Source organism: Arvicanthis niloticus, chromosome 18, assembly GCF_011762505.2.
Source record: "Arvicanthis niloticus isolate mArvNil1 chromosome 18, mArvNil1.pat.X, whole genome shotgun sequence".
Lineage (NCBI taxonomy): Eukaryota > Metazoa > Chordata > Mammalia > Rodentia > Muridae > Arvicanthis > Arvicanthis niloticus.
The window spans coordinates 30657008-30681678 of NC_047675.1; the positions used below are offsets into that span (position 1 = coordinate 30657008).

At 45.9% G+C, this 24671-nt stretch overlaps 1 protein-coding gene across 1 annotated transcript in view; it reads right to left on the reverse strand.

Annotated features, from left to right (window-relative positions):
* Positions 1 to 18713, reverse strand: part of Cmtm4 (CKLF like MARVEL transmembrane domain containing 4) — a 45585-nt gene extending 26872 nt beyond the window's left edge. Inside the window, exon 1 of the mRNA XM_034522282.2 lies at positions 18344 to 18713. Within this exon, the coding sequence (XP_034378173.1) occupies positions 18344 to 18529 (186 nt within the window). The 5' untranslated portion in view covers positions 18530 to 18713. The remainder of the gene's footprint in view (positions 1 to 18343) is intronic.
* Between the last annotated feature and the right edge of the window lie 5958 nt (positions 18714 to 24671).

Consider the following 24671-nt stretch of genomic DNA (forward strand, 5'->3'; position numbering starts at 1 on the left):
ATAAAAACACATTAGACAGCATCCAAATATCACAACCTTTGACATTCCAGTCCAGTTAATAAAGCAAGCCCATCTCCAGTCTGCCTCCTCACTGACTGCTGCTAGGACAGGTTTTCAGAGCTGGACTCTGGAAGTGAGTTAGGAGGAGGAGGGGGAAGACCACGCCCAGAGTCAGGAATCCGTTTTCCCTCCAGTATTCCCAGGTTAGATCTAAAGTAGCCTCAGACCCAGAGCAGGGAAGCAGGTGCACAAAGTCCAGGCAGTGGGCAGAGGGTTTCTTCACACTCCTAGACAAGGAAAATGACGAGATTCCTCATTTCTTACATCCAAATCTGAGCAGAGGCACTGGGCAGAGGCTGCAGAGGTGTCACACTCTCAGGAAAGGGACGCTTCTTTCCCTGTCAGAACTAGTCCTCAGAAATGGTTTCTTTAACTTATTTATTCTGTGTGTGTGTGCGCTCAGAGCACATGTAGAGCCCAGCCTAGGCTACAGGTGTCCATGTCTCAAAAAAAGAACAGGAGCCAGGCTTGGCAGCACATGCCTTTAATTCAGCACTTAGACAGAAGCAGACAGAAATCCATAAGCTTGAGGCCAGCCTGGTCTACAGAGGAGTTCCAGGCCAGTCAGGGCTACTTAGTAAACTGGTCTTAAAAAAATAAATAAATAAATAAATAAATAAATAAATAAATAAATAAAAATAAAAACACCCAAGTAATTCATAATCTTCCTCTTCTTTAAAATATGCCTGATAGTTAAATGCAAAATTTTAGCTTCCTATGACATGCTTTCTGCAAAATTGAGAAAGCAAAGAGGAACTACGAAATTGTACTTATAACAACAAACAGACCAGATGTTGGCATTTACACAGTCGAGATTCCTAGGAAAGCTGGAGTGACTATTAACATCAGACAAAGAAAACTTCACCCTGAAAGTTACCTTGAAGAAAAGAGAACGCTGCACTACACAAAAGGCCCCACTTACTAAGACAGAGCAATCCCAAACGTGTATACAACTAATAACAGAGCTTCTAAACACCCGAAGCAAAAACTTTTCACAGGGCAAGACGTTAACAAGCACAGAGGCAAGAGTCAACATTCTTTTCCTCATAATTGGTTTCAACCAGTAAACAAAATCGGCAAGAATGCAGACGTGCTGAGGGGTAAAGGCCTCAGCACAGCCCTGTGCTATGAAAGCTTGGGAGGAGGGACTGCAGAAGCTTCCTGACACTGATTTGCTAATGATTCCTTGAATATGACAATGACACTAAGAGTTCAGCAAACTCTTAGTTAACAAGTTAACATAGAGAATTAGTACTATATTAAAACATAAAGCTTCTACACAAAGGAATCCACAGAGCGAAGAATAAAACTACAAAGGCTTGAGCTGGGCAGTGGTGGCACATGCCTTTAGTCCCAACACTTGGGAGGCAGAGGCAGGCGGATTTCTGAGTTCGAGGGCAGCCTGGTCTACAGAGTGAGTTCCAGGATAACCAGGACTACACAGAGAAGCTCTGTCTCAGGGAAAAAAAAAAAAAAAAACACACACACACACACCAACAACAACAAAAAAACCCTACAGAGGCTTTTTGGGTTTTTTGTTCTTGTTGTTGGTATATATACATAAACACACACACATATATGTACATATATACACACACACATATATCTCCAAGTTCCAGGCAAGCCTGGTCTACAGAATGAGTCCAGGACAGTCAAGGACAGACAGACAGACACACACACACATACACCTAAAAACAAAAACAAAAAAACAAACACATATAGCTACTCTAGAAAACTGTTTACACAGTCTTTAAATAATTAAAACAGGGAGCTAAAAGTTACCTTAGTGGTTAAGAGCATGGGCTTTTCTTCCAGAGGACCCACGTTCAATTCCAATGGCAGCTCATTACTAAAATCCCACGGATCTGAAAGTTTTTTTCTGGTCTCCTCGGGTACCAGACATGGACATGATGCACAGACATACAAGCAGGCGATACACCCATACACATAAAATAAAAAATGTAAAGACTATAGTAATTAAAACATACATTTATCCTATGGCCCAGCTATCATAGCCCTAGAAAACATGAGCGTGTGTGAAGTGAACCAGGGCCTAAGCACTGTACTGCTGGCCCATCCCTGTAAGTCCTCTTAGCCTGTGTGTGTGCGTGCATGCACACACGGGTGGCATGGCATTCTGCACATGCTAGGCAAGTGCTCTAAGAGTGCCGTGCCTGTAGCTCAACCTCACCCCCAGGTATTAACCCAGTAAAACAAACAGGAAAGCATACGCCCAACTACAGCAGCTCTATCCATCACTGTCAAAAATTACACACAGCCCAACCAACAGCTTCTGAGGTGAATGAATAATGAAATCAGCAGAGCTGGGTACCTATGGCCTTGTGTACATAAGGCTGAGGCAGTGAGACTGACTCTTAATGCAAGGAAAGGAATTGAGGGAAGGTGGGAGAGGGAGGAAGATGAGTAGGAAGTTATTATACACCATAATCAAAAACTATTCAATAGTAAAAAGAAATTAACTACTGACAAAAAATACAAAATGAGTTTCAAATATAATTGTGCCAATGAAAAATAGCCTCAAAAATATACCCTCTACAATTCCATTTCTAGGACATTCTGGAAAAGACAAAGTGTAGTCATGAGAAATCGGTGAGTGGTAGGCAGAGGCTGGGCGAGACCGCATGGGGAGGAGGTGCCGAGGGGTGTTGACTGCTCTGAATTCCAACCCTGGAGGGGCGTTGACTGCTCTGTATCCCAACCCTGGAGGGGCTAAGAGTCCGTGCTTGTACGCACATTCAGATCGCCACTCAAGATCGTGTGCAACTTAGCACAGTGGAGACACCCCTTCGCCGGATTGTATCCAGCCCCCACAGGGTCAATGTTGCTGGAGTTCTATTTTCAAACTGTCATATCCAAGGATAAGTTATAAAACAGCATCCACAGTATCCCATCAAAATAACCTGCACACAGGAGCATGGCTAACACGACACACACCCCACTATTTGAGGAGGCCATCCTTGATAGCTAAGGAAACTGACAACTTTTACCTTTAAAAAAAAAAAAGATTTATTTGTTTATTTTATGTATGTGAGTACACTGTCGCTGTCTTCAGACACACCAGAAGAGGGCATCGGACCCCATTACAGATGGCTGTGAGCCACCATGTGGTTGCTAGGAATGGAACTCAGGACCTCTGGAAGGGCAGTCAGAGCTCTTAACCTCTGAGCCATCTCTCCAGCACCTCCTCCCCCTGGCACGTCTTAGTTTAAAAACACTTTTTTTCTACAAAAGCCTGATTTTTTTATTAAAAGCACAAATGATTTAAAAGGTTGTTTTCCCACTCTGTCGGTTATAGTTGAGTACAGTGTGCTATTCCTCATACAAACACGCTCAACTCTGAGGTCCCTAACATAAAGGAACCTTGTAAGCCCTATGCAGCCCCAGATTCCCCAAAGTCCCTTCAAGAGATGTGAGGCTGGAGCAGCAGAGGAACTGGAGTGGCTTTAAGCAGTAACCTGGGGGGCGTGGGTGGGTCTAAGAGCACAGAGGACAAGCAACCAGGAAAGCAGCAAAGGCAGTGGAGGGAGGCAGGTGGCCGGCAGGAGCTGAAGCAGGAAACCTGAAGAGATGTGTGGGCAGACAGCAGCAGCAAGGCCAGTAACGGAGCCAGAAGCACAGCTTCTGGACACTCGCACACACACACACACACACACACACACACACCCCGTCTGGAGCTGGTCACTGATTCCATCACATCAAAAGAAGTGACTCATGACTGTTCTTCATACAATGTGCCATGCTCAGAACCCCGACTCTGAGGGACTACACACAATGGGGTACACCCAATACCCAGGCTGGCCAGGCACCTTTAACTTGACCCAGATAGATATAAACAGAGATGGTTTCATGCTCACTGGGATCAAACCACCAGGAGCAGGTTAGCATAGGGTCTGGCAGAAAGTCAGACACAAACATTTACAATGCATCACCTATCATCACAATGTGTCACCTATCACAATGCATTACAGGTACTGCTCAAAAAATGGATTGCTTGAACTCTGCCTAACCACTCCTTTGCGATTCCTCTGACCCTTCAGAGATACTGAGTTATGCTACTGTAAAATGGGAAACAGAGCAGGGCACATTCTGAACGCTGTCCTGCATTGACCAAAATGTGCTGAAAATATGCTTTGCTCCACAAGCCTCTTAACACAGCATCCGGAGCAAGGCTGTGCTCCTTCTACAAACAAGCCCAGGCAAGGCAGCAAGGTCTCCCAGACTGCTCCCGCAGGGAATTCCACTCACTTTAAAACACAGCATTCTCCCCTGCCGGGTTTCTGGCTTGACAGCAACTACAGAGGGGCTGGCACCTTCCTTAGAACAGTAGCTTCCTCTGCAGTACTCTGCACCTTCCTTCAATCCTTGATACTCACAAGATGCTTTCAGGCTGATGATAGCCAGCCCTCACCTCTCTGAGATAGGCAGTGCCACCATAGTGGCACAGTCCCTGAGCTAACCCACCAGTCTTGCTCCTAAGTTCTCAGTCTAAGGCGGTCAATGCTCAGAAGTCTCTACCAGACAAGGGTGACAGATGGATGCCCTCCCTAAGCTGGCCAGGTTGGCAGAGAATGAAGTATCTCAGTGGTGGAGCCAGAACAAAGCTGGGCAGAGCTGAGATCTCTTCCAAACGCATCATCCGATGTGCTGAGGGCCACTGAGGCTCAGGGGTCACAGGCTGCCTGTGACCAGGCAGTCAGAGGAAATGAACAACAGCTCAAGCCCTGCAAGATTCAAGAGACCCTGTGGGTGTCCTCTTACACACGTGCAGGTGGAATTCTCTCACCTGTCTACACCACCTCTAGTACCTATCACACATCATTGGTTTTTCAACGGATGTTCTGGTAACTTCAGGATTTTCCTGAGAGGGCAGCAAGGATTGAAGGCATTGCTTTGTGCATGCTAGGCAAGAGCTCTCCCACTGAGCTACACCCCCACCCCCACCCCATAACTTAAGTTTTAAGAGGAACTGAGAGAGCACCTTTAACCCTAACACTTGGGAGTGAAAGAGGCAGATGCAGGAGGATCTCTGTTAGTTTGAGGCCAACCTCACTGATCTACTGTGAAAACAAAATTTGAAAGCAGCATTGAAACAATAACAAAAATTCATGGTCAGCAAAGACCACCAACAATTTGTTAAATATAGTCATAATAAAATATTAAGTCCCTGCAGGGGCAGGGTGACCAAAAATAAAAAGGCATGCAAGGGCGTGCCCAGACAAGTCCAAACAAGCCCAAGTGAGTAATGGGCTATCTGGTATTTACTTCTCTCTCCCTCCCTTTCTGGGAGGTCCTAGGTTTCATGGTCAAAAGTAACTAGTCATCCGGCCAGCTCAAATGATTGATGTTTGAAATATCCAATCATATGTAACCGCGCCAAATTTTCTGGCTATCCCCAACCCCTACCCATAAATATCCCAAGCTTCCGGGGCTGGGGGTCGGATCCTCTATCTCCTGTGTGAGATATGTTCTGACCCGAGGGCCCTCACCATTAAACTACCTTTTGTTATTACATCAAGGCAGTCTCTCGTGTGTCCTTGGGTGCAAGGGGCCTCACCATTAAACTACCTTTTGTTATTACATCAAGGTGGTCTCTTGTGTGTCCTTGGGTGCGTGCAGGTCCGGACTTGGGTGAGGGTCCCCTTTGTTTTCACACTACAAGCTCCAGGATTATACAGAAAGATCCTGGGGGGTGAAGAGGGGGAGAGGAGGGCAGGGTAGATAGGGGGCGTACTGTAAGTTTTTCATTCAACAAACAGGAACACTTGTTGAAATAAGTCAGCAAGTCAGTTACTTGTTGGCCTGAATGCATTTAGTCAACTGTGTAGTGTTGAATACACTTCTATCTGCACGCAGCAAAGAACATGCTGCAAGGTGCCGCATGTTCATTAATTCAAATAAATCTGTTTTAAATGGTATGTCTGGAAGATACTACAGCTTACATCTCTGCTTAGTTGAGAACTTTCCTATCTGGCTTAACACCATGCCCAAGCTATGTCTAAAATAAATTTCCCTATTGGATAAAACAGAAGCTGCTGAAAGAAAAACAAACAAAAGAAACAAGCTGTAGATAGAGTGCTTGACGGTCAATCCTCAGCCCTGAAGGAAAAAAAAAAAAAAAAAAGCAGACGTCACTGCTCCCTCCAGAACCTCCAAGATGGGAAGGCCGGCGTACTGAGAACCGGGAGCCAGCCTAAGCTATATACTGAGGCTCTGACTCAAAAAATAAGCAAACAAAACCACATCCATTCTAGACAACAGCCAGCCTTTCCTGCCGGCAGACGTTGCCTAGCGCCAGGCCTGGTTAATCGGAGCATGCAAACTGTACTTCAACCTTCCTTCATCCTCCAACAAAGGAACCAGGCAGTGCACAACCTGCCCAACTTTGCGGAGCTACTTGTAGCAGGATGTTGAGATTGAGACACTGAACCAATCTGGCCAAATTCTGTACTTGTCAGGTATGGATGCTCTACTAAGACATTTATTTTAAACAGCTAGATTTCTTTTTTTAAAACTCTTCAGCTACGTTGATTTGGTCATTTAAAAACAAAACAACAAACAAACAAACCTTCAAGAATTAGGAATGGAACAAAGATGTTTTGACAAACCCCTGGTCAACTTCCTGGCAATCATTCATTCTTTGTGGGTTCCTAGCTTGGTAACCCTTGGTCCTCAGAGTCCAGAGCAGCAGCTGAGGCTTTCCTAGGTATGTAGTGAAAGGCAAAATTCTATCTACCAGTACTAAGGAGTTACTACAGTCCAAACCCTGGGGCCTCCTAACTGTCTCTTCCAAGACAGTCATGTGGGCAATCTACCTGGGCTGGTTCAATGCCAGCCCTTTAAACAGAGTGTCACAGATAGGACTTGACTTCTTCTCTTACGTGGTGCTTCCTAAGCTACGGGAATAAAAATATCAAGACTCTGAAATTCATCAGTCTTCCCCACAGTCGTATAATAAAGATAAGGAGAGACTGGGAGGTATGGCTGGGTGGTAAAGCACACGCCCTGCATATGTAAGGCCCTATCAAAATTCACCCAACTGTCCCACATCTGTCCAGAGGGGAAAATGTGGCTTTTCCAAAAACTACCTGTAAACAAACACACACACACACACACACACACACACACACACACACACGTTCCTCCTATAACTCTGAGGCTCTAACTGTAAAGTCAGTCACCCTGAACACAGGCTATCACTGCTGTGTTGGTCAGCATGACAGCATGACTCAAGTAGGGCTTTTTCTTTTTTTCTTTTCTTTTCTTTTTTTTTTTTTTTTTTTTTGACTTGGGACTTTTCCAAACTTTAACAATCCAGAAGACTGAAACTTGGATGAGCTGATAATGTTTGCTGAGCAGTCAGGAGTCCCCCAGTATAGACAATGAACAGAAAACAATGGGACCAGACCATCAAGAAAGAGAAATATGGCTGGGCAGTGGTGGCGCACTCCTTTAGTCCCAGCACTTGGGAGGCAGAGGCAGGTGCATTTCTGAGTTCGAGGCCAGCCTGGTCTACAAAGTGAGTTCCAGGACAGCCAGGGCTACACAGAGAAACTCTGTCTCAAAAAAAAAGAGAGAGAGAGAGAGAGAGAGAGAGAGAGAGAGAGAGAGAGAGAGAGAGAGAGAGAGAAATATACAATTCAAGCTAGTGTCACAGGACAGTAGTGTTCAGTCAAGCAAAAAAAAAAAAAAAAAAAAAAAAAAAAAAAAACCAGTAAGAGAGGGAGGCCTGGGCTGGGATAGCAGAAATGAGAATAGGGTTCCTGCCTCACCCCAGCCCATTCACTTGTAGGACTGACAGGCTGGGAATAGGGGATACATACGCAGCAGCAGTGTGTGACTAAAGTCACTGAAGAGGAATGAGACCCTTTCATCCAAGGAGGACTATGTAGAGGGAAGAAGCTGGGTCAGAACTGGGTCAGATGAGACAGGACCCAGAGTGCTCACAATAATGGCTAATATTTGCCAAGCACTGCCCACAGCTAAGCGCCAGGCTCGACACCTTCTGCCCAGCCTTTGGTGACTGGTAACCTCTCACCTAGACTCCTGACTGTTCAGGTCTCATGAGTCACTCAGGCCCAGCAAGGCCAGCCTAAGGCTCTGAGGACATAGTCTTACACACAGCACTGAGCATCCAACTTGAAAATTAAAGTGATAAGGGGGTAAACAGGAAACCCGGAGTGGGGAGCTCAAAACCATGAAGATGTGGGTCCTATGTAGGGGCAATGCTTCAGGCTGGAGGAAAGGGACAAGGGACAGATGGAATGTGGAGGGCCTAATAAGCACGGGTAAAAATCTAGCCCTCCCCTGGAGGTGACGACACACTCCTTTAAACCCAGAACTTGGGAGGCAGAGGCAGGAGGATCTTTGTGAGTTGGAGGCCAGCCTGGTCTACAGAGAAAAGTTCTAGGTGCTGTTACAAAGAAACTGTCTTAAAACAAACAAAACAAAAAGCTACCCCTCCCCAGCCCCCTTCAGAGTAGTCATCTCAGGATGAACTAAACAGTTTAGAAATGGAGTAAAAGCATGCCTAAGTACTTCCAATGGGAAACTGGATCTTGTCAGATTTGAGTTTCAACATTACCTGGTTCTATGCAACTTGCACACTTCGTGTCACCGAGCTCCTTTACGACTTAAATTGTATGGAACTAATTTGTTTGACTGGTACAGCTGTCATTCCTGGAGATCATAGGAGAGCTTTCAGAGTCTGAGTCTCTCCTTTACATTGGGACCCTGGGATTAAACTCAGACCATTAAGCTTGTGTGACAAACACTTAGTGGCTGAACTGCCTCTGCCATCATGCACTGGTCTGAACCTCAAGTTATACACGCTCACAACCCCTGGACGCACACAGCTGAAGGGGTTTCTGCACGAAGAGCCCTTAGCCTGCATTTGGCTTGCTTGCCTGCCTGCCTTCTCTTTCTTTTATTTTTCCCACTGGCACGGAAATCTTTAAGCCTTACACTGTTTTTCATAGCTATGCTGGAATCAATGGGAAACCACAGAAACGAAGGCTTCCATTGCACCCCATCATCAAACTGCAGTGGAGCAAAGAAATCCCCAGAACTAGCCAAGGTTTGGTGAAACTCTGACAGCCATAAGTGCTTGTTAACTCAATTCCCAAACTCAGCCGGTCCTTTCAAATCCGTGAAGGGCACTCGTGGGTATTTGTGCATGGGTATGTGTTGCTGAGGAAGGAACCTAGAGCCCTGAGCCACACCTCCAGCCTCCAGAGACAGATCCTGGACTTCATCACTGCCTATGGCTTTTCCTAGGCCCCTGGACCTGCTGTTCTTTGATTTTAATCAGGTTTTCTGAGAGCCACCAGGACCCTCAGCCTAACTCTTGGATGCAAGCATCTACTCGGCTCTGAGAGGTACCAAAGGACCCCAGCAAGGCAGACAGGAGCAGCTCCCTCTCTAAACAGAGTTATCAGAAAGCAAACAACTTCAATAATAATTACAGGATCCCTGGTTTCCATTTTACACGTCTCTAAGCAAACAGCTTGGCAAAGCTTCCTATGGTTTCCCCAACTTTTACAAAAATCTGTCTTCTAAGCAAAGGCTTCGGTTTCCCAGGAGCAGTAGACACTCTTCACAAAAAAGTTCAAGAAACAAAAAGTCATTACAATGCCACTTTATCTCCATGCTTTCTCCCTAACATTTTCTGCCTAAGCCTGAATCTGGCAGTTTATAAACATACATGAATTCCCCCTTATAAATTCCTTGTATTTAAATACCTTGACCTTATAAACTATGCTGAGTAATTATCCCATTGTTTTTCCTCATTCATCACACAAGTATGTATATTCATCTGCTTAGTCAGTGCCTCATGATGTGCTAGGCTCTGGGGACACAGCAAAAACTTAAAAAACGGACTCCCATGGGGATGACAAAGATTTAAGCGTGGGGGGAGTGGGAATGGGAGGGACACAGAGTGGGGCAGTCCTAGAAGGTAACCTGAGGAACAGAGTTAAGAGGTCAATCTTCACAGAGGGAGTGACAAGCCCAAGTGTAGGACTGAGTGAGATTGAAGAATGCTAACTGGCATGCCAGTGAAAGACAGGAATGTAGCTCGGTGGTCCAGTGTTCCTCCAGCACTTGTGAGGCCCTGGGCCGCCCCACCCCACACTCTGCAGCACCACCAAGTCAACAACAACAAAAAGGTAACCAAGGCTCCTGATCAACACAAAACCAGGATTAAAAAAACTCCAGTCAAAAGAAAGAAATGTACCTCATGATGCTTTTTAGTTTATGTTATAACGAGACTTGAAATATAACTAATGCTTAGCGCCCCCCCATTCTGACTTCAACCCCTCCTGCTACCTTCCTGGTGGGAAGAAGAGGGGTCGGCAGGCTTGTGTTGGAGAGGACATGCTGGAGGGGGCAGGGGGCAGGGGGCAGGGGGCAGGGGGCAGCCTCTTTCTGGAACAAGTTATTCTCACAGAAATGAATCCAGTACCTGAGCAGAGAACTTACTAGAAAGAAGCAGTCACCCATTCATGGTGTTCTGCATCCAGGATCCTAACACTTCTCACCAGACTCCACCTCCCCACACTCTGGCACTGAGGAATGAAACGTGTTATATGTCGGGGACATACTTCAACCATAGAGCAGCCATCTCTTGAGCAGGAGAGAGAAGCACCTGGGATTCAGAGACACACATAAACGCCACCCTTGTTTCTCCTCCTGGGACTCTGAGAATTGTTGACATGTTCCAATTTCTATTTAGGAACACAGTTGTTCTAGGGATGTCAGTAAAGAACCAACTGGGCCTGGTAACCCAGGGGAAGCCATAAGGACTTACAGAGCTAAGAGTGCACCACTGCATGTCTCTGTAGTGTACGGTTAAGCACAGTGCAGACCAGGGACGGAGACCTCACATATGTTATGAGACATGTTAAACAAATCTGGGTTTGTAATGTTTAGAAATATGAGAGGATTGCCCTTTGAAGTAGTAACTGCACTCCTGGAAATTTACCAACAAACCCAGTACCAATTCAAAAGAAGCATCCAGGTTACTTCATGAGAACATTTACAGATGTGGTCAGAACAAGAAGCAAACAGCAGCATGGAAAACCCTAGAACCCAGTACATGGGCTTCCTTCAGAGATACCTAGGTACTTACGTGACCTTTCAGAAACAGAAATTCCAAACCGGGGAAGATGGTTCAGTGGGTAAAACACTGGCCACACAAGGATGAGAACTAGAGGTTGGCTCCTTAACTTGGTTAAATGCCATCTAGAGCAGTGGTTCAGGACACAGTGCTTTCCTACCATGAAAATGCCAGGTAGGCAGGCAATCCACTAAGAAGGGAAAATGGGAATCCCCAGAGCAAACTCTAACTAGATACATAAGTGAGCTCTAGGTTCAGGGCAGAGACCTTGCCTCAATATATCGGATAATCAGTGATCAAAGAATCACTGATAAGCCTCTGGCCTCTCCAGACACAGATACACACACATGAAATATCCAAGATTCTGTCCATCCGAGTCTCTTATACCAAGATGATTTTTTTTTCTAATTTCCTTTAAAATTAGAGCTTGCTAGGCACGGTGGTGAATACCTTAATCCCAGCATCACAAATCATTTAAATAAAATAGTTACAAAGTTGCAAAGTTTTTATTGTTAAGATTTTTTAAAAAGAATTATGTGAGTACACTGTAGCTGCTTTCAGACACACCAGAAGAGGGCATTAGATCCCATTACAGATGGTTGTGAATCACGATGTAGTTGCTGAGAACTGAATTCAGGACCTCTGGAAGAGCAGTCAGTGGAGAGAGGCTGAGCCATCTATTAAGATTTACTATTTAAAGAAAAGATACTTTTCAAATAGCTTTCCATTAGTTTGAGTAGTATTGGCTACAATATAGAATGCTTGTTTTTTATAGGAAAATATATTTTGTTCTTATAGCCCTGGCCAGGAACTTGATAGGTAGACCAGGCTGACCTCAAACTCGGAGATCTGCCTGCCTCTGTCTCCTGAGTGCTAGGATTAAAGACGTGAGCCACCACACCTTGCAAAAAAATTTACTAAAGGAAAAAAAACAAAACAAAAAAAAAAACAAAAAAAACTTTTAATCTTCTCGTTTGTTCAAGTGTTCAGTATTATCTAAGTCATTCTCTCTGAGTACCTCCATAATTTGAAAAATAAAGGGGGAACTGCAGATTATGGCTGATATGTTAGTTTTTAAATTAATCTACACTAAGGCGGAGCTGGTGCCAGTTATTTTTAAAGTATCTGTGTGGAGGCGTATGCCAGCAGTGCAGGTGTATGTGCAGATGTGTGTGCACCTGTATGCATGTGTGCAGAGGCCAGAGGTCAACTTGGGATGTCATTCCTCCTACAGTCCACAATATTGTCTGTGTCAAGGTCTCTCACTGGCCTGAAACGTGCAGATGGGCTGGCTAGTCAGGGAGCCCGAAGGATGAGCCACCTCCTAAGAACCAGGATTACCAGTGTCCACCACCACACCTGGGGTTTTGTTTTACCTTTTCAAATAGCTTCTGGGGAACTACTTAAAAACTCAATCTCCCATGCTTGCACCGGAGCATTTTGCTGACTGAACTATCTCCATATGTATATTATATTATATAGTAGCTATTAATATAAATTATGTAACATATTACGTATTAATATATCATACAATTATATATTAATATGTTATATGCATATATATCGTATTATATAACTATATTATACATTATTGTATTTTATATCTCATTTTATGTATATATACTAGATACACACACACACACACACACACATATCCCTGTTGAAGTTAGGTCTGGTTCTTCCTCCCAGCCCCATGCTCCCAGAAATAAGACTCAGACTCAAAATATATTTGCAAATACCTTGGCCATATAGCTTTTACATATCCCAATAGTTTTAAAGAGAAAATACTTGCATGTACAACAAAATTCAGTATGTAAAGGGAGACAGGTAGACAAAAATGTCCCCCTGCCACTCAAGGCTTCGGCCACCCCTGTCTCTAACCCAGAGAAAGAACGACCAGAGATACAGCTGTCTAATTTAATTACACTACTATAACAAGGCACCCTAGAGTGGCTAAGATATAAACAATAAAAATGTACTTTGCTCTGGAAGTAGCAAAGTCCAAGATAAGGCATTAGCAGATTTTGTTCGTGGTGAAAGCCTATTTCTTATAGCTGACACCTTTGGTGCACCCACACGTAATGGAATGTACCTTCACTGTTTCTTATAATGGTACTGACACCATTCCTGAGGACTAGGCTCAAGAATTCCCAAACCTTAACCTTTTTTTTTTTTTTTTTTTTTTTTTTTTTTTTTTTTTTTAAAGCCCAGGCTATCCTTAAACTGCTTATCCTCTTGCCTCAGCCTCCCCATCCAGTGCTGAGAGAGTACCTCACCCTGCTAAGGCTCTGCTCTGCTTCTTAGCCATCTCATTAGTACCGAATTCCAGGATAGGAACTGAAGATGGGGGAGCAGCACTCGGACCACAACTTCGTGAAGAAGAGTGCTCTGCAGTGGCCAGGCACAAAAAGCAACTTCTAAGTCTCTCACCTGATAAGTGACACAAAGTCCATTCTCAAGGGAACTTCCTGCCACCCCACCCAACACAAGCACCTCTCTCTGGTTGCCACCTCTGGAGCCACCAGGACTGTTCCTAGTTTTAGACTCAGCTTTTCTCTACACAAAAATCTTGCCGAGAAAGGCAGTGGTGGCCCGAGCCTTTACTCCCAGCACTCCAGAGGCAGAGGCAGGTGGATCTCAAGAGGCCAGCCTGGTCTACAGAGTGAGCTCCAAGACAGCCAGGGCTACACAGAGAAACCCTGTCTCTAAAACACACACACACAGTGAGTTTCTGGAACGTGTTGACTACAGCTCTCCAGTCCATTATACACTATGTCTGTCCATTTTCTTAGGTCACATGGGATTCCTTTCTCCAGTGATTTGTAGTTTTCAGAGTAGAGATCTACATATTGTGGCAGATTTCCGCCTAAGTGTTGTTTGGTTTTTTTGTTTGTTTGGGGGGGGGGTTGTTTGTTTGTTTGTTTGCTCGTGAGATAGGTTTACTCTTCAGCTCAGGCTAGCTAGCATCAAACTCCGAGTAGCCTTCCCAGCTCAGGCCCCAATACTGGGATAACCTACAGGTATGAGCCACTAAAGCAGGCTTTTTTTAAATCTTGAATTTCTAATAATTTGTTGCTAGAATACAGAAATATGGTTGATTTTTACATGTTGATCTTACGTATGATAACCCTGCTAATTCACTTATTAATTCTAGCATATTGCCAGCTAATTTTCTACAGAGTTGTTCCTGCCACTTGCACGTAAGTTCTGATCTATATCCATTCACTCCTATCCATCCATCCCCACTCACTCACTTCCCCACCCACCCATCCATCCATTCACCCATCCATCCACCCATCCATCCACTCACCCATCCATCCACCTATGCATCCATTCACCCATCCATCCATCTACCCATCATCCATCCACCCATTTATCCACTCACCCACCCATCCATCCATTCACCCATTCATCCACTCATCCATCAATCTACTCATCCATCAATCCACTCATCCATCCACCCACTCATCCATCCACTCATTCATCTACCCACCCATTCACCCATCCATCTACTCACTCATCCATCCACTCATCCATCCACCCATCCATCCACTCATCCATGTCTGCAGGAGTATGCTGTTGACTATGAAGAGCAGGCATCACTGCCTGGCCCCCATCTAAAAGCATTTGCTTGTTTCCATAAGTAGGAAGTCAGCTACAGAGTTTTCAGTCAGCCTTTTCCAGAACTGAGTTCCGTTTTCTTCCAAGTTTGCTGACAGTAGTTATTAGAGCATGAATCCGGGGACCGGTGAGAAGGATCAGTGAGTAAAGGTGTTTGCTACTTGAGGATACAAGCCTGATGATCTTCATTACATCCCTGTAGACCAGGGATATAATGAAGGTAGAGGAGAGAAGCAGCTGACAGACTCATCCTATAAACACCACATGAATAGTCACTGAGAGCTGGGGCTTGCCAATTAAGATGGACCAGCACGCTCCAAAGATCTGTCCATCTCTGCCTCCCCAGTGCTGGGTTTACAAGCATAGGTCCTCGAGTCAAGCTTTTGAGGCAATCATTTACTGACAGTTTTGGCCCCAGCCCTGATGCCTGGTCTTTAGAACAGTTCTTTCCAAAAGAGAGGACACCAAAGTCTGTCACAATTAAACCTCAACTGGCCCAGACCTTCTAAAGTAACTATGGAATCTGGGACTGATAGGCTCTGCACAGTGGAGGCAGCCAGTGTTTACCAGAGGTGAAGCTGTGGAAATGTGGCTGTTTTATGCTATGTATAGTTTCCTTACATTCCCATTGGGCTTTAGTGGAAATGCAGGTTTGGTTTTGTCTGTTTCCATCACATCCCACACATCTCAAGAGTATAATAAAACAATCCCCGACTGTGTTGACTGACTCCAGGTTACAAACTGACAGGGCTGCCCACCAAGCAAAAGATATTACAATACCCAACCCTGAGATGCAAATGCTCAGATTTGCCTGAGTCACCAGAGAGCACCTTTGGTCACCTTAACTCCTTAATTCTTACAATTCCTAAAATGTTCACTTAGTCATTTTCCCTCATTCTATTACTGAGGAAAGGGGCAGGGCAGAGTTTATAGAGATTTTAAAGATCAGAGATGTGGGGTAAAGTTTACCCCCTTGCTCTTTTAAGGGATGAACACTGCTGGCTAGGACAGAGACAAGTGCTAACAGCCATCTAAAGGGTTTCTGGATATTTTTAAGATTTTAAAATGTATGTTTATGTGTAAATATGTGGTCTGTGTGAGTATATACCACCTATGTGTCATAGAAGACAAGCATGGCATCTGATCCCCTATAGAGCTAGAGTTACAAGTGGCTGTGAGCCACCAGGGCTGGGTGCTAGGAACTAAACCCAGGTCTTCTGGAAGAATGACAATGGCTCTTAATTAGCAAGCCCTCTCTCCGGCCTCCTGTGTACATGAGGATCACCAAGAAGTCCTGTTAAAACCTAAACTGGATTCAGAGGGTCTGAACTGGCTGATTCTACAGAGGCCTAGGATGGTTGCAATGCTGGACCAAGTGTGGGAAAGCAAGGATCTGCAGTTCCCTTAGGCCTCACCATCACCATGTCTATAAATACTAAGCCTTTTAAAAGCCAGACTTTACTGAAGTGAAAGAATTAATACTTTCCCTTCTCTCTGGGCAAAGTCTGAGCTGTGTGGCATCTCAGAAGGACCCTCATAAGGACTTGTCTAATTTCTTGGAACGTGTTTGCTTTCTTGAGGGAAGGTAGATCGCCCTAACACTTAGCAACACTGAGAACCCAAAGGGCACAAGACCTGCCTGCCACATCACTCAAGTGACTGTTCCTTCACTCGCCAGGACACAATCCGCAGCAGACACTCGGCCATTAGGAAAGGTTGTAAAGGCTGGCCCCTGAAGTCCTTCCACATGGAAAGTAAGGACTACCAAACAACCACACCTTCCCAAAGGGGTAAACGTGATAGGCTCCTGGCTCCTGGAGACAGCAAAGACCCAGCAGTGAGCTGATAATGTTCTGTACAAACCACTCCATCTCCATTCTGAGGGGCAAGTTAAGAATTGTATTGACGGGGGCTGGAGAGATGGCACAGCAGTTAAGAGAACTGACTGCTCTTCCAGAGGTCCTGAGTTCAATTCCCAGCAACCACATGGTGGCTCACAACCATCTGTAATGGGATCCGATGCCCTTTTCTAGTGAGTCTGAAGACAGCTACGGTGTACTCATAGACATAAATTAAATAAATAAAACAAAAAAAAAAAACAAAAAAGAATTGTATTGACTTTCAAAGGCCTGGTAAGCAAACTAAGAAGGTCTCTGACTAGGCCTTGTAGTCCACCCGGCTCCAAGTTCAGCCCTGCCCTTTTCTTCTGATTATCTGCACTGTACTCAAACACCAGGATAACATACCTCCACCACACCTACATTCTCTTTGCTAACAGCAATGCCCAACAGATGCATTACACCCTTGTGAACATTCGTTTACTCCACTTATTTCTCATTAAAGTCCTTCAAAACCACACATCAGAAGACCAAGCCTTCCCCATAGAAGAGAGAAAACGGTCCACGATTCTGCAACCGATAAACACAGGGACCTTTATTTAAAGGGTGTCCACACATGGTATTTCTTCCAAGAAGGGTTAATGCATGCACTCAGTTAATAAGCATAACAGACCCAATGCTGCCTAAAGAAAATGCCAAGTATGTTGCACTTCTGTGCAATTGGCTTCTCTGCCTGGCTAAGAAGTCTACAAAGTTTTGAGGCCTACGTGAAAGGCTACCTGTGACAGAGAGTAGGAGGGATACAAAGGTTTTTCTAAAATGAGCCATGCCCAGTCCACAACAAAGATAAACCACTGCCCAGACAGACCTGCTACAAAACCACAAAACTGAAACAGAACCCACAAGCCCCTGAACCAAACACTCTGGGAGTTTAAATGAGGACCCCCAAGAAATGTGCTCTAAAATGTCCAAGTCCAACCAACAGAAAGTTCCCCGTATCTGTCACCTCCCAAACTGGCCGCCCTCCCAGAGTGACTTAACTCTGGGTACCAATTTGGGCAATCCCAAGAAGCCACCAGTGGTGAGTCGAGGACTACGGGATGCTAAGAAGGAAGCTAAGGTCCGCAGTAAAGACTGGAGGCTTTGTGGGTAGATCTGGACTCCCCCACTGCATCTGGGCTACATGCCTCCATTCAACAAATATTTATTGAGCGTCCACCATCTGCTGGGCACCCTGCTAGGCGCCAGGGAGGAAACCATGCCACAGCCCCCCGGCCTCTGTTAGCAGAGAACCGTCTGGGGGGTTACGCGAACCGGAAAACCTGCTACAAGTTGCTAAGCATAGTAGTAGCCAAGAGATGGCACGGCCCTCGTAACCAGCTCTGCACACCAACCTCGTCGATGAAGCAGGGAGGGCACAGGTAGGCCCCGGAGCAGGTGTGCAGCGACCAGGCACCCCAGAGGCTTCGGAGCTGCAGAGGGCAGACTCCGGCCGAGGGCGCGGTCCCTAGAGGAGCAGGGACTGCAGCCCAAGGACCTTGGAGTACGGGGTGCGCGGAGCGGGGACCGCGTAGCTCCGACTTGACTCTGGTCCGCCGGGCCTTCCCCCCACGGCCGGGTGCGGGGAAAGAAGGCACGGGCTAGGCCGCCAACCCGCCCGCTCCTACCTGGAGCCCCGCCTGGCACCTACCACTTGGGCGACCTTGAGGCGGCCGAGCGCGCCGCGCAGGTAGTCAGGGTCGCAGCGCAGGCCGGCCAGCCCGCGGCGCTGGCTCACCGGCTCGGTGGTGGGTTGGTACGGGCTGCTGGCGCCCGAGATCATGGAAGTGCTCGAGGCCTCGCCCTCGAAGCCGTCCAGCTCCTCGCCGCCCCGCATGCTGCCGCCCCGCGCGGCCGGTTCCCCCGGCGCCTGGAGCGGGCAGGCTCAGCGCGGCTGTCGCATCGCCGTCGCCAGACCACCTCGCCGCCGCCGCCTCTGCGCCCGCCGCCCGCTGCGGCCGCGGCTCGGTCCGCTGGGGCTCGGCTCCCGCCGCCTCGGCAGCGGAAAGGGAGGGAGGCGGGAGCGGGCGCCGAGGGAAGGAGGCGGGAGCCGCGCGCCGGCCCGGAGGGGGTGGAGACTGCGGCCGGCGCGGGGAGGGGCGGGGCGCTGAGGGCTAGGGGCGGGGGGTCGTCGGGGAGAGGAGGGGCGTTGCAGGTTGGGGCGGGGCCGGTGAAGAGCCTTAGCCACGCCCCCACCACGCCCTCACCTGCTGGGCTTCGGGCCTAGACTCCAGTGGTCGTCGGCTGCCCTTGCAAGGGAAGGCCGGGTCCAAAAGAGGGGGAAAAAGGTGGAGAGGATGGAGATTGACCAAGGAGTCACAGCTGGCTTTCTCTGCCGGTAGCCCCGGAACCTGCTTTAGAGAAAGTGGATCATGTGCAGGTAGTCCGGGGGACTTTCCGATGAAAACTAGGCTTGGGGCTGGAGGGATGGTTAGGAGGTTAAGAGTGTTCCTGTGGCTCACAGACTGTCTGACACCCCCTCCTGGACTTGGCAAGCACCTGCATTCACGTGCATATTCATTCATTCATTCTCTCTCTCTCTCTCTCTCTCACACACACACACACATCTTAAAAAGAGAGATAGGCTATGCTGGATGGTGAGATGGCCCAATGTGTAAAGGCACATGTCACCAAACTTAAAGACCTGAGTTTGACCCCAGGGACCCACATGGTGCAGAAAAAGAACCTAGTCCCTCAATGTGTAATTAGATGTATATATAATGAAGATCAGCTGTGTCTCTGCCCAGACACAGGCACAGTACCTGTTCTAAGCTGGACCCGACTGCAGCTGTGTGACACAGCAGGGTTTAAGTGTGTGTTTTCCTGAGATGGGCACTCTGAGACAAGCCTATTCTGTGCCAGCAGTACAGCCTGCAGGGGGTGTGGGGGTGATGAAAGCTCAGGGCTAACGGAGCCCACAGAATCCACACAACCCCAGTGTCAATTTGGGATCCAGCACCCTGACACAGGAGGCATAAGTGCACACAGTAGGTCCTTGGCAACTAATATTAGTTTCCTATCCTGGCTGAGAAAAGTTTTGCTACCTCTACGCATCAGGCTGGGTGAGACACAAATTTTGCCCTGGAGGCATTAATTATAGACCAATTTGTCATTCAAGTGTGAAGACTAATTTAAAGCTTAAGTAAAACACTGACTTTCTAAGAATTGTCACTTTGACACTGAACCTCTCAGCACCCTGAACACAGAGCTTTCTCTGCTCCGGGCCTTGGGGAAGGCACCGGATGAGGTGTTATCATCATTACTATTTTACACAAGCTGAGACAAAGGTTCCAGAGTGGAAGTGGCTTGTCCAAGGGCACGCAAATGTGTGGAACACAGGGTGTGTTTCCCAAGCTGGAAGGATAACAGCTTCAATACTCGAATTATTTGACTGACCAGATATTTTGGGGGACACTTACTGTAAGTTAAACAATATGCTAAGAACTGAGGACAAGGATGTTGAGAAAGCTCAGTGGGTGACAATGCTTGCCACCAAATCTAATCACATTTGTTTAGTTCCTGTGACCCACAGGTGAAAGAAGAGAGCCAATGCTTGCCAGTTGTCCTCTGACCTCCAAAAGCATGCACCAGAAGCCTGCCATCCCAAGGAGAAATGTTAATAGCTTTTTTTAAAAAACTTGAAAACAAACTACGCTCTCTCAAAATCCTCCTCAAGTGGCAGCTACGGGGGTCTATTGATACCACAGGGACAACGGGTAGGAAAGGAGACAAAGACAAAAGAACACTGGACACTGGAAAGAAATGTGCGCACAGCAACTGATACAGCACATCTCAGAGAATGGACAGCTAAGCTTGCCGTGGGAAAGGCTAAAATACAATCCAGATTACATATCAGAACAAAAGGCTCAGGGGCGGCAGCAAAGTCTAAAAGTGTGTGGGGTGGGGGGAGGCTGACAGAAGGCAGGAAAAATACAAGATGATCCATTAAAAGCTTTGAAGAAGTATAAAAGGCTTCCTGGATCCCCTCCCATACCCCTGACCTCAAGATAAGTTGCAGTCTGTGTGTATGTAGACATATAATTTCTCAACCTAATTTAATAAGGGTTCAACCTCCCCTCTAGCCCACCATCCACCAGAGGTAGTGGGGGAAAAAGGGTTATTAGGATATGGGGTAGTAGACCTGTTCTTTAGGGTGATCCCAATATTCATTTTTCTCAGTCCAGTCCACTAGCAAACACCAAACACGAATCAGCAGCTGTAGTCCAGTCCAATCAGCAGACACCACACACAATCCAGCAAGGGCAGTTCAATCCAGAAGAAATCCTAAGGCTTGCCAACCGGACCTATCCCCATAGAAGCATCAAGAAGCAGCAGGAACCTCACGAGTTCTTTGTCGAGTTTTTCCCTATGATGTCATCACAAGCGAATCTCAACAACATAATGTAAAGCGAACCAACACATGGCATGTTGTCAGTGAAGATTAGCAAAGTGGAACGAAGTAAACCGACACTGTAGCTCCCACTGTCTGTGGGGTCATATTTATATTCTTTCTAAATAATTCCTTTCATGTGTCTGCTATAGTAAAACATTTCACCCGTGTGCCCTACCAAAGCATCATTTGATATAATTGACTTTCCAAAGAACCAGAAGTTTCCACTTCAGTGTGTGTACACACACACATGTATATTATCCCCGGGTTTATTGAAAAGATTACAGCACAACCAGGCTGCAGGTGGAGGTACACACCTTTAATCCCAGCACTTGGGAGGCAGAAGCAAGCATCTCTCTGTAAATAAGTTGGAGGCCAACCTGGTCTACAAGGCTATACAGAGAAACCCTGTCTAAAAAAAAAAAAAAAAAATGGAAAAGAAAAGAGAAAAAAAGAGAAAATATTACAGTACAACAGAAAAGATTCAAATACTCCATGGTATTTCAAATTCATCTGCATTGCAAGCTGAATGGCCTGCAGGCTGGAAGGACTGCCAAAGTCCAGAAGCTACAGCGTTTCCCTAGAGTGAGGGTCTCCCTCCATGACGCTGGACTGAGGCCTCTCCATCCTCTCCTGCTCTGTAGCATGTTGGAGGGACCTCTCACAGAATGTCTCTGAGTGTACTTAAGTGTGGCACAGCTGCTAGACTCTTGTGCAGCTTCTCTCAGGAAATAGTGGTGACCTGTGCACAGACACTGGGTGTGGAAGTCACTGCTGATATGTGGAGGGGCACTTCTCAACAAGCTCCACCACTTTCTTCATAACTTTTGTGTAAATATAGCCGCTAATGGTGGGTCTAGGTAAAAGAGGTTTTAAAAGAGGTTTGAGAGGGTCTCTTAAGGTCTGGAGAGATGGCTCAGTGGTTAAGAGCCCTGACTGCTCTTCCTACAGGTCCTGAGTTCAATTCCCAGCAACCACATGGTGGCTCACAACCAACCATCTGTAATGTGATCCGATGCCCTCTTCTGGTATCTCTAAAGAGAGTGACCATGTACTCTTATACATTAAATAAGTAAGTAAGTACGTAAATAAATAAATAAATAAAGGGTCTCTTAAAAATAAAAAATAAAAACAAAAAAAAAAAATCCATTCATTTGTTTGCACTGAGTCAACAGCTGAGAAATATTCCCTGAGCTACAGACCTTCAAATATGATCTTGAGGGCCAATCAACTTTAAAATCTGACCATTAAAGGCCACTGAACATTTAAGGAAAATCACCTGGGAAGAAATAAGCAAGAAGACATGTTAAGCAAGTCATGACATGCTTAACATGTGTGGTTTGGACCTGATGGATATCTGCAAAAAAACAAAACAAAAAAAAAAAAAAAAAAACCAAGTTACTCAAATGTACACGTGCCATTTTATAAATATGTTGTTTGTATTTGTGTGTATGAAATGTATGTGTATCATAAATATTCACACAGGAAATTTGTAAGCATAAAAGATTTAGACACTGGTGTGGTGCTGCGTGCTCGTCATTTCTCAGTCAGGATGCACAGGCAGGAGGATTGCCTCAACTTAAGCCTTAAACCAGTGGTTCTCAACCTTCCTAACACTGCAACCCTCTACTATGGTTCCTCATGCTGTGGTGACCCCCAACCATAAAATTATTTTGTTACTACTGTATAGCTGCAGTTTTGTTACTGTTAGGAATTGTAGTGCAAACACCTGATGTGCAGGGTATCCGATATTCAACCTTCCATCGGGTCGAAACCCACAGGTTGAAAACCACTAGTTTAAGGTCAGCCTAGTCTTCACACCTAGTTCTAGAGTCCTCAGGTCCACTGACTAAGGTTACCACAAAACAAAAGAACTTGGGTGTAGTAGTAGCTTATACCTGTTATCCCAGTACTCAGGAGGTCACTACTCTACAGCCAATCTAGGATACTTTGAGAGCTCTGGGGCAGTCAGGGCTATGGTGTGAAGACCTCATCGAAAGGAAGAAAGAAAGAAAAAAAGAAAGGAAGAAAAGAAGGAAGGAAGGAAAGAAAAGAAAGAAAGAAAGAAAAGAAAAGAAAGAAAAAGCAAATCCAAACCATTTCACATTTGCAAGGATAGCAAAACTGAGAGAAGCCGAACTGGACAAAGCTCACACCTATGTCTGATCCAAGCACTCAGAGGGTGAGACTGGAGTATGGCCATGAGGTCTGAGGCTACTCTCAGCTACAGAGTGAGTTTTGCCAGAATAAGACCCTGTCCAATAAAAGAAGGAAGAAAACTACCAGTGTTGGTGAGGTTATGAAAAACTGGGACCCACACATACTGTTGGCAGGAATATAAGATGGCGCAGCCACTATAGTGAACAGATTAGCAATTCTCCAAACGTTACATAGAATTTCCATAGGGGAGCCAGGGACATGCTGGGAGGCCCAGCTGTTTGGGAAGCTGAGACATAAGGATCTCTTTGAAACCATGGATTCAAAACAAGCCTGGGAAAATAGTGAGACCTTATTGTTTTCATTTTTGGTTTTTTTTTTTTTTAAGACAGTGTCTCTCTGCATAGCCCTGGCTGTTCTGGAACTGGCTATGTAGACCAGGCTAGCCTCAAGCTCAGAAACCCACCTCTGTTTCCTAAATGATGGGATTAAAGGCATGTGCCACCACAAAAGGGTAGGTAGGAGAGACATCTCAGCAGCTCCAGAGTAAGCTCCAGGAGAGCTGGTGCCCTCTTCTGGACTCCATGGGACACTGCACTCATGTGCATAAACCCACATATATTCATAATCCAGCCCTGGCAACCATCCCCATCCACCATAAAACAGATGCTAAAGAGATGGCTCCATAGTTAAGAACTCTTAATGTTCTTCCAGAGGACTTAAATACCCACAGGGTGGCTCCCAAGCATCTGTGACTCCAGTTCCAGAGACTCTGATGCCCTCTGCTCTCTGCAGTCATCAGGGGATACACATGGTGTACACATGTACCTGTGGGCAAACACTCATACACATAAACAATTAAAATAAATAAATCTAAAAACTAAAAAAAAAAAAAAAAAAACCTAGTATGGTGGCACATGCCTTTAATCTCAGCATTTAGGAAATAGAGGTGGGTTTCAGAGTTTGAGGCTAGCCTGCCTGGTCTACATAGCCAGTTCTAGAACAGCCAGGGCTATGCAGAGAAACACTGTCTTAAGAAAAAAAAAAAAAAAAAAAAGCAATACACAGACAAGCAAATAACCCTCCCCAAAATGAAAATGGAGGTGGGAGTGTTCCTCCCATAAAAGCACTGCCAAGTATATACCCAAGAGTGAAATTGCTACACACCGTGCATGTGCGTGTGTGTGTGTGCACGCATGTGTATGTGTGTGCATGTGTATGTGTGTGTTGTTGTTGTGATGACCATGGTGCTGTGTATGTATGCACATGCCATGGCACATGTATGGAGGTTAGCGGACGACCTTGAGGAGTTAGTTCTCTTCTTTTACCATGTGGGACTCTCAGATCAAACTCAAACTCATGAAGCAAAACTTACAGTGTCCGTGGCAGTACGATCTATAGGAGTCAGAGGGTGGACACAACCCAAATGCCC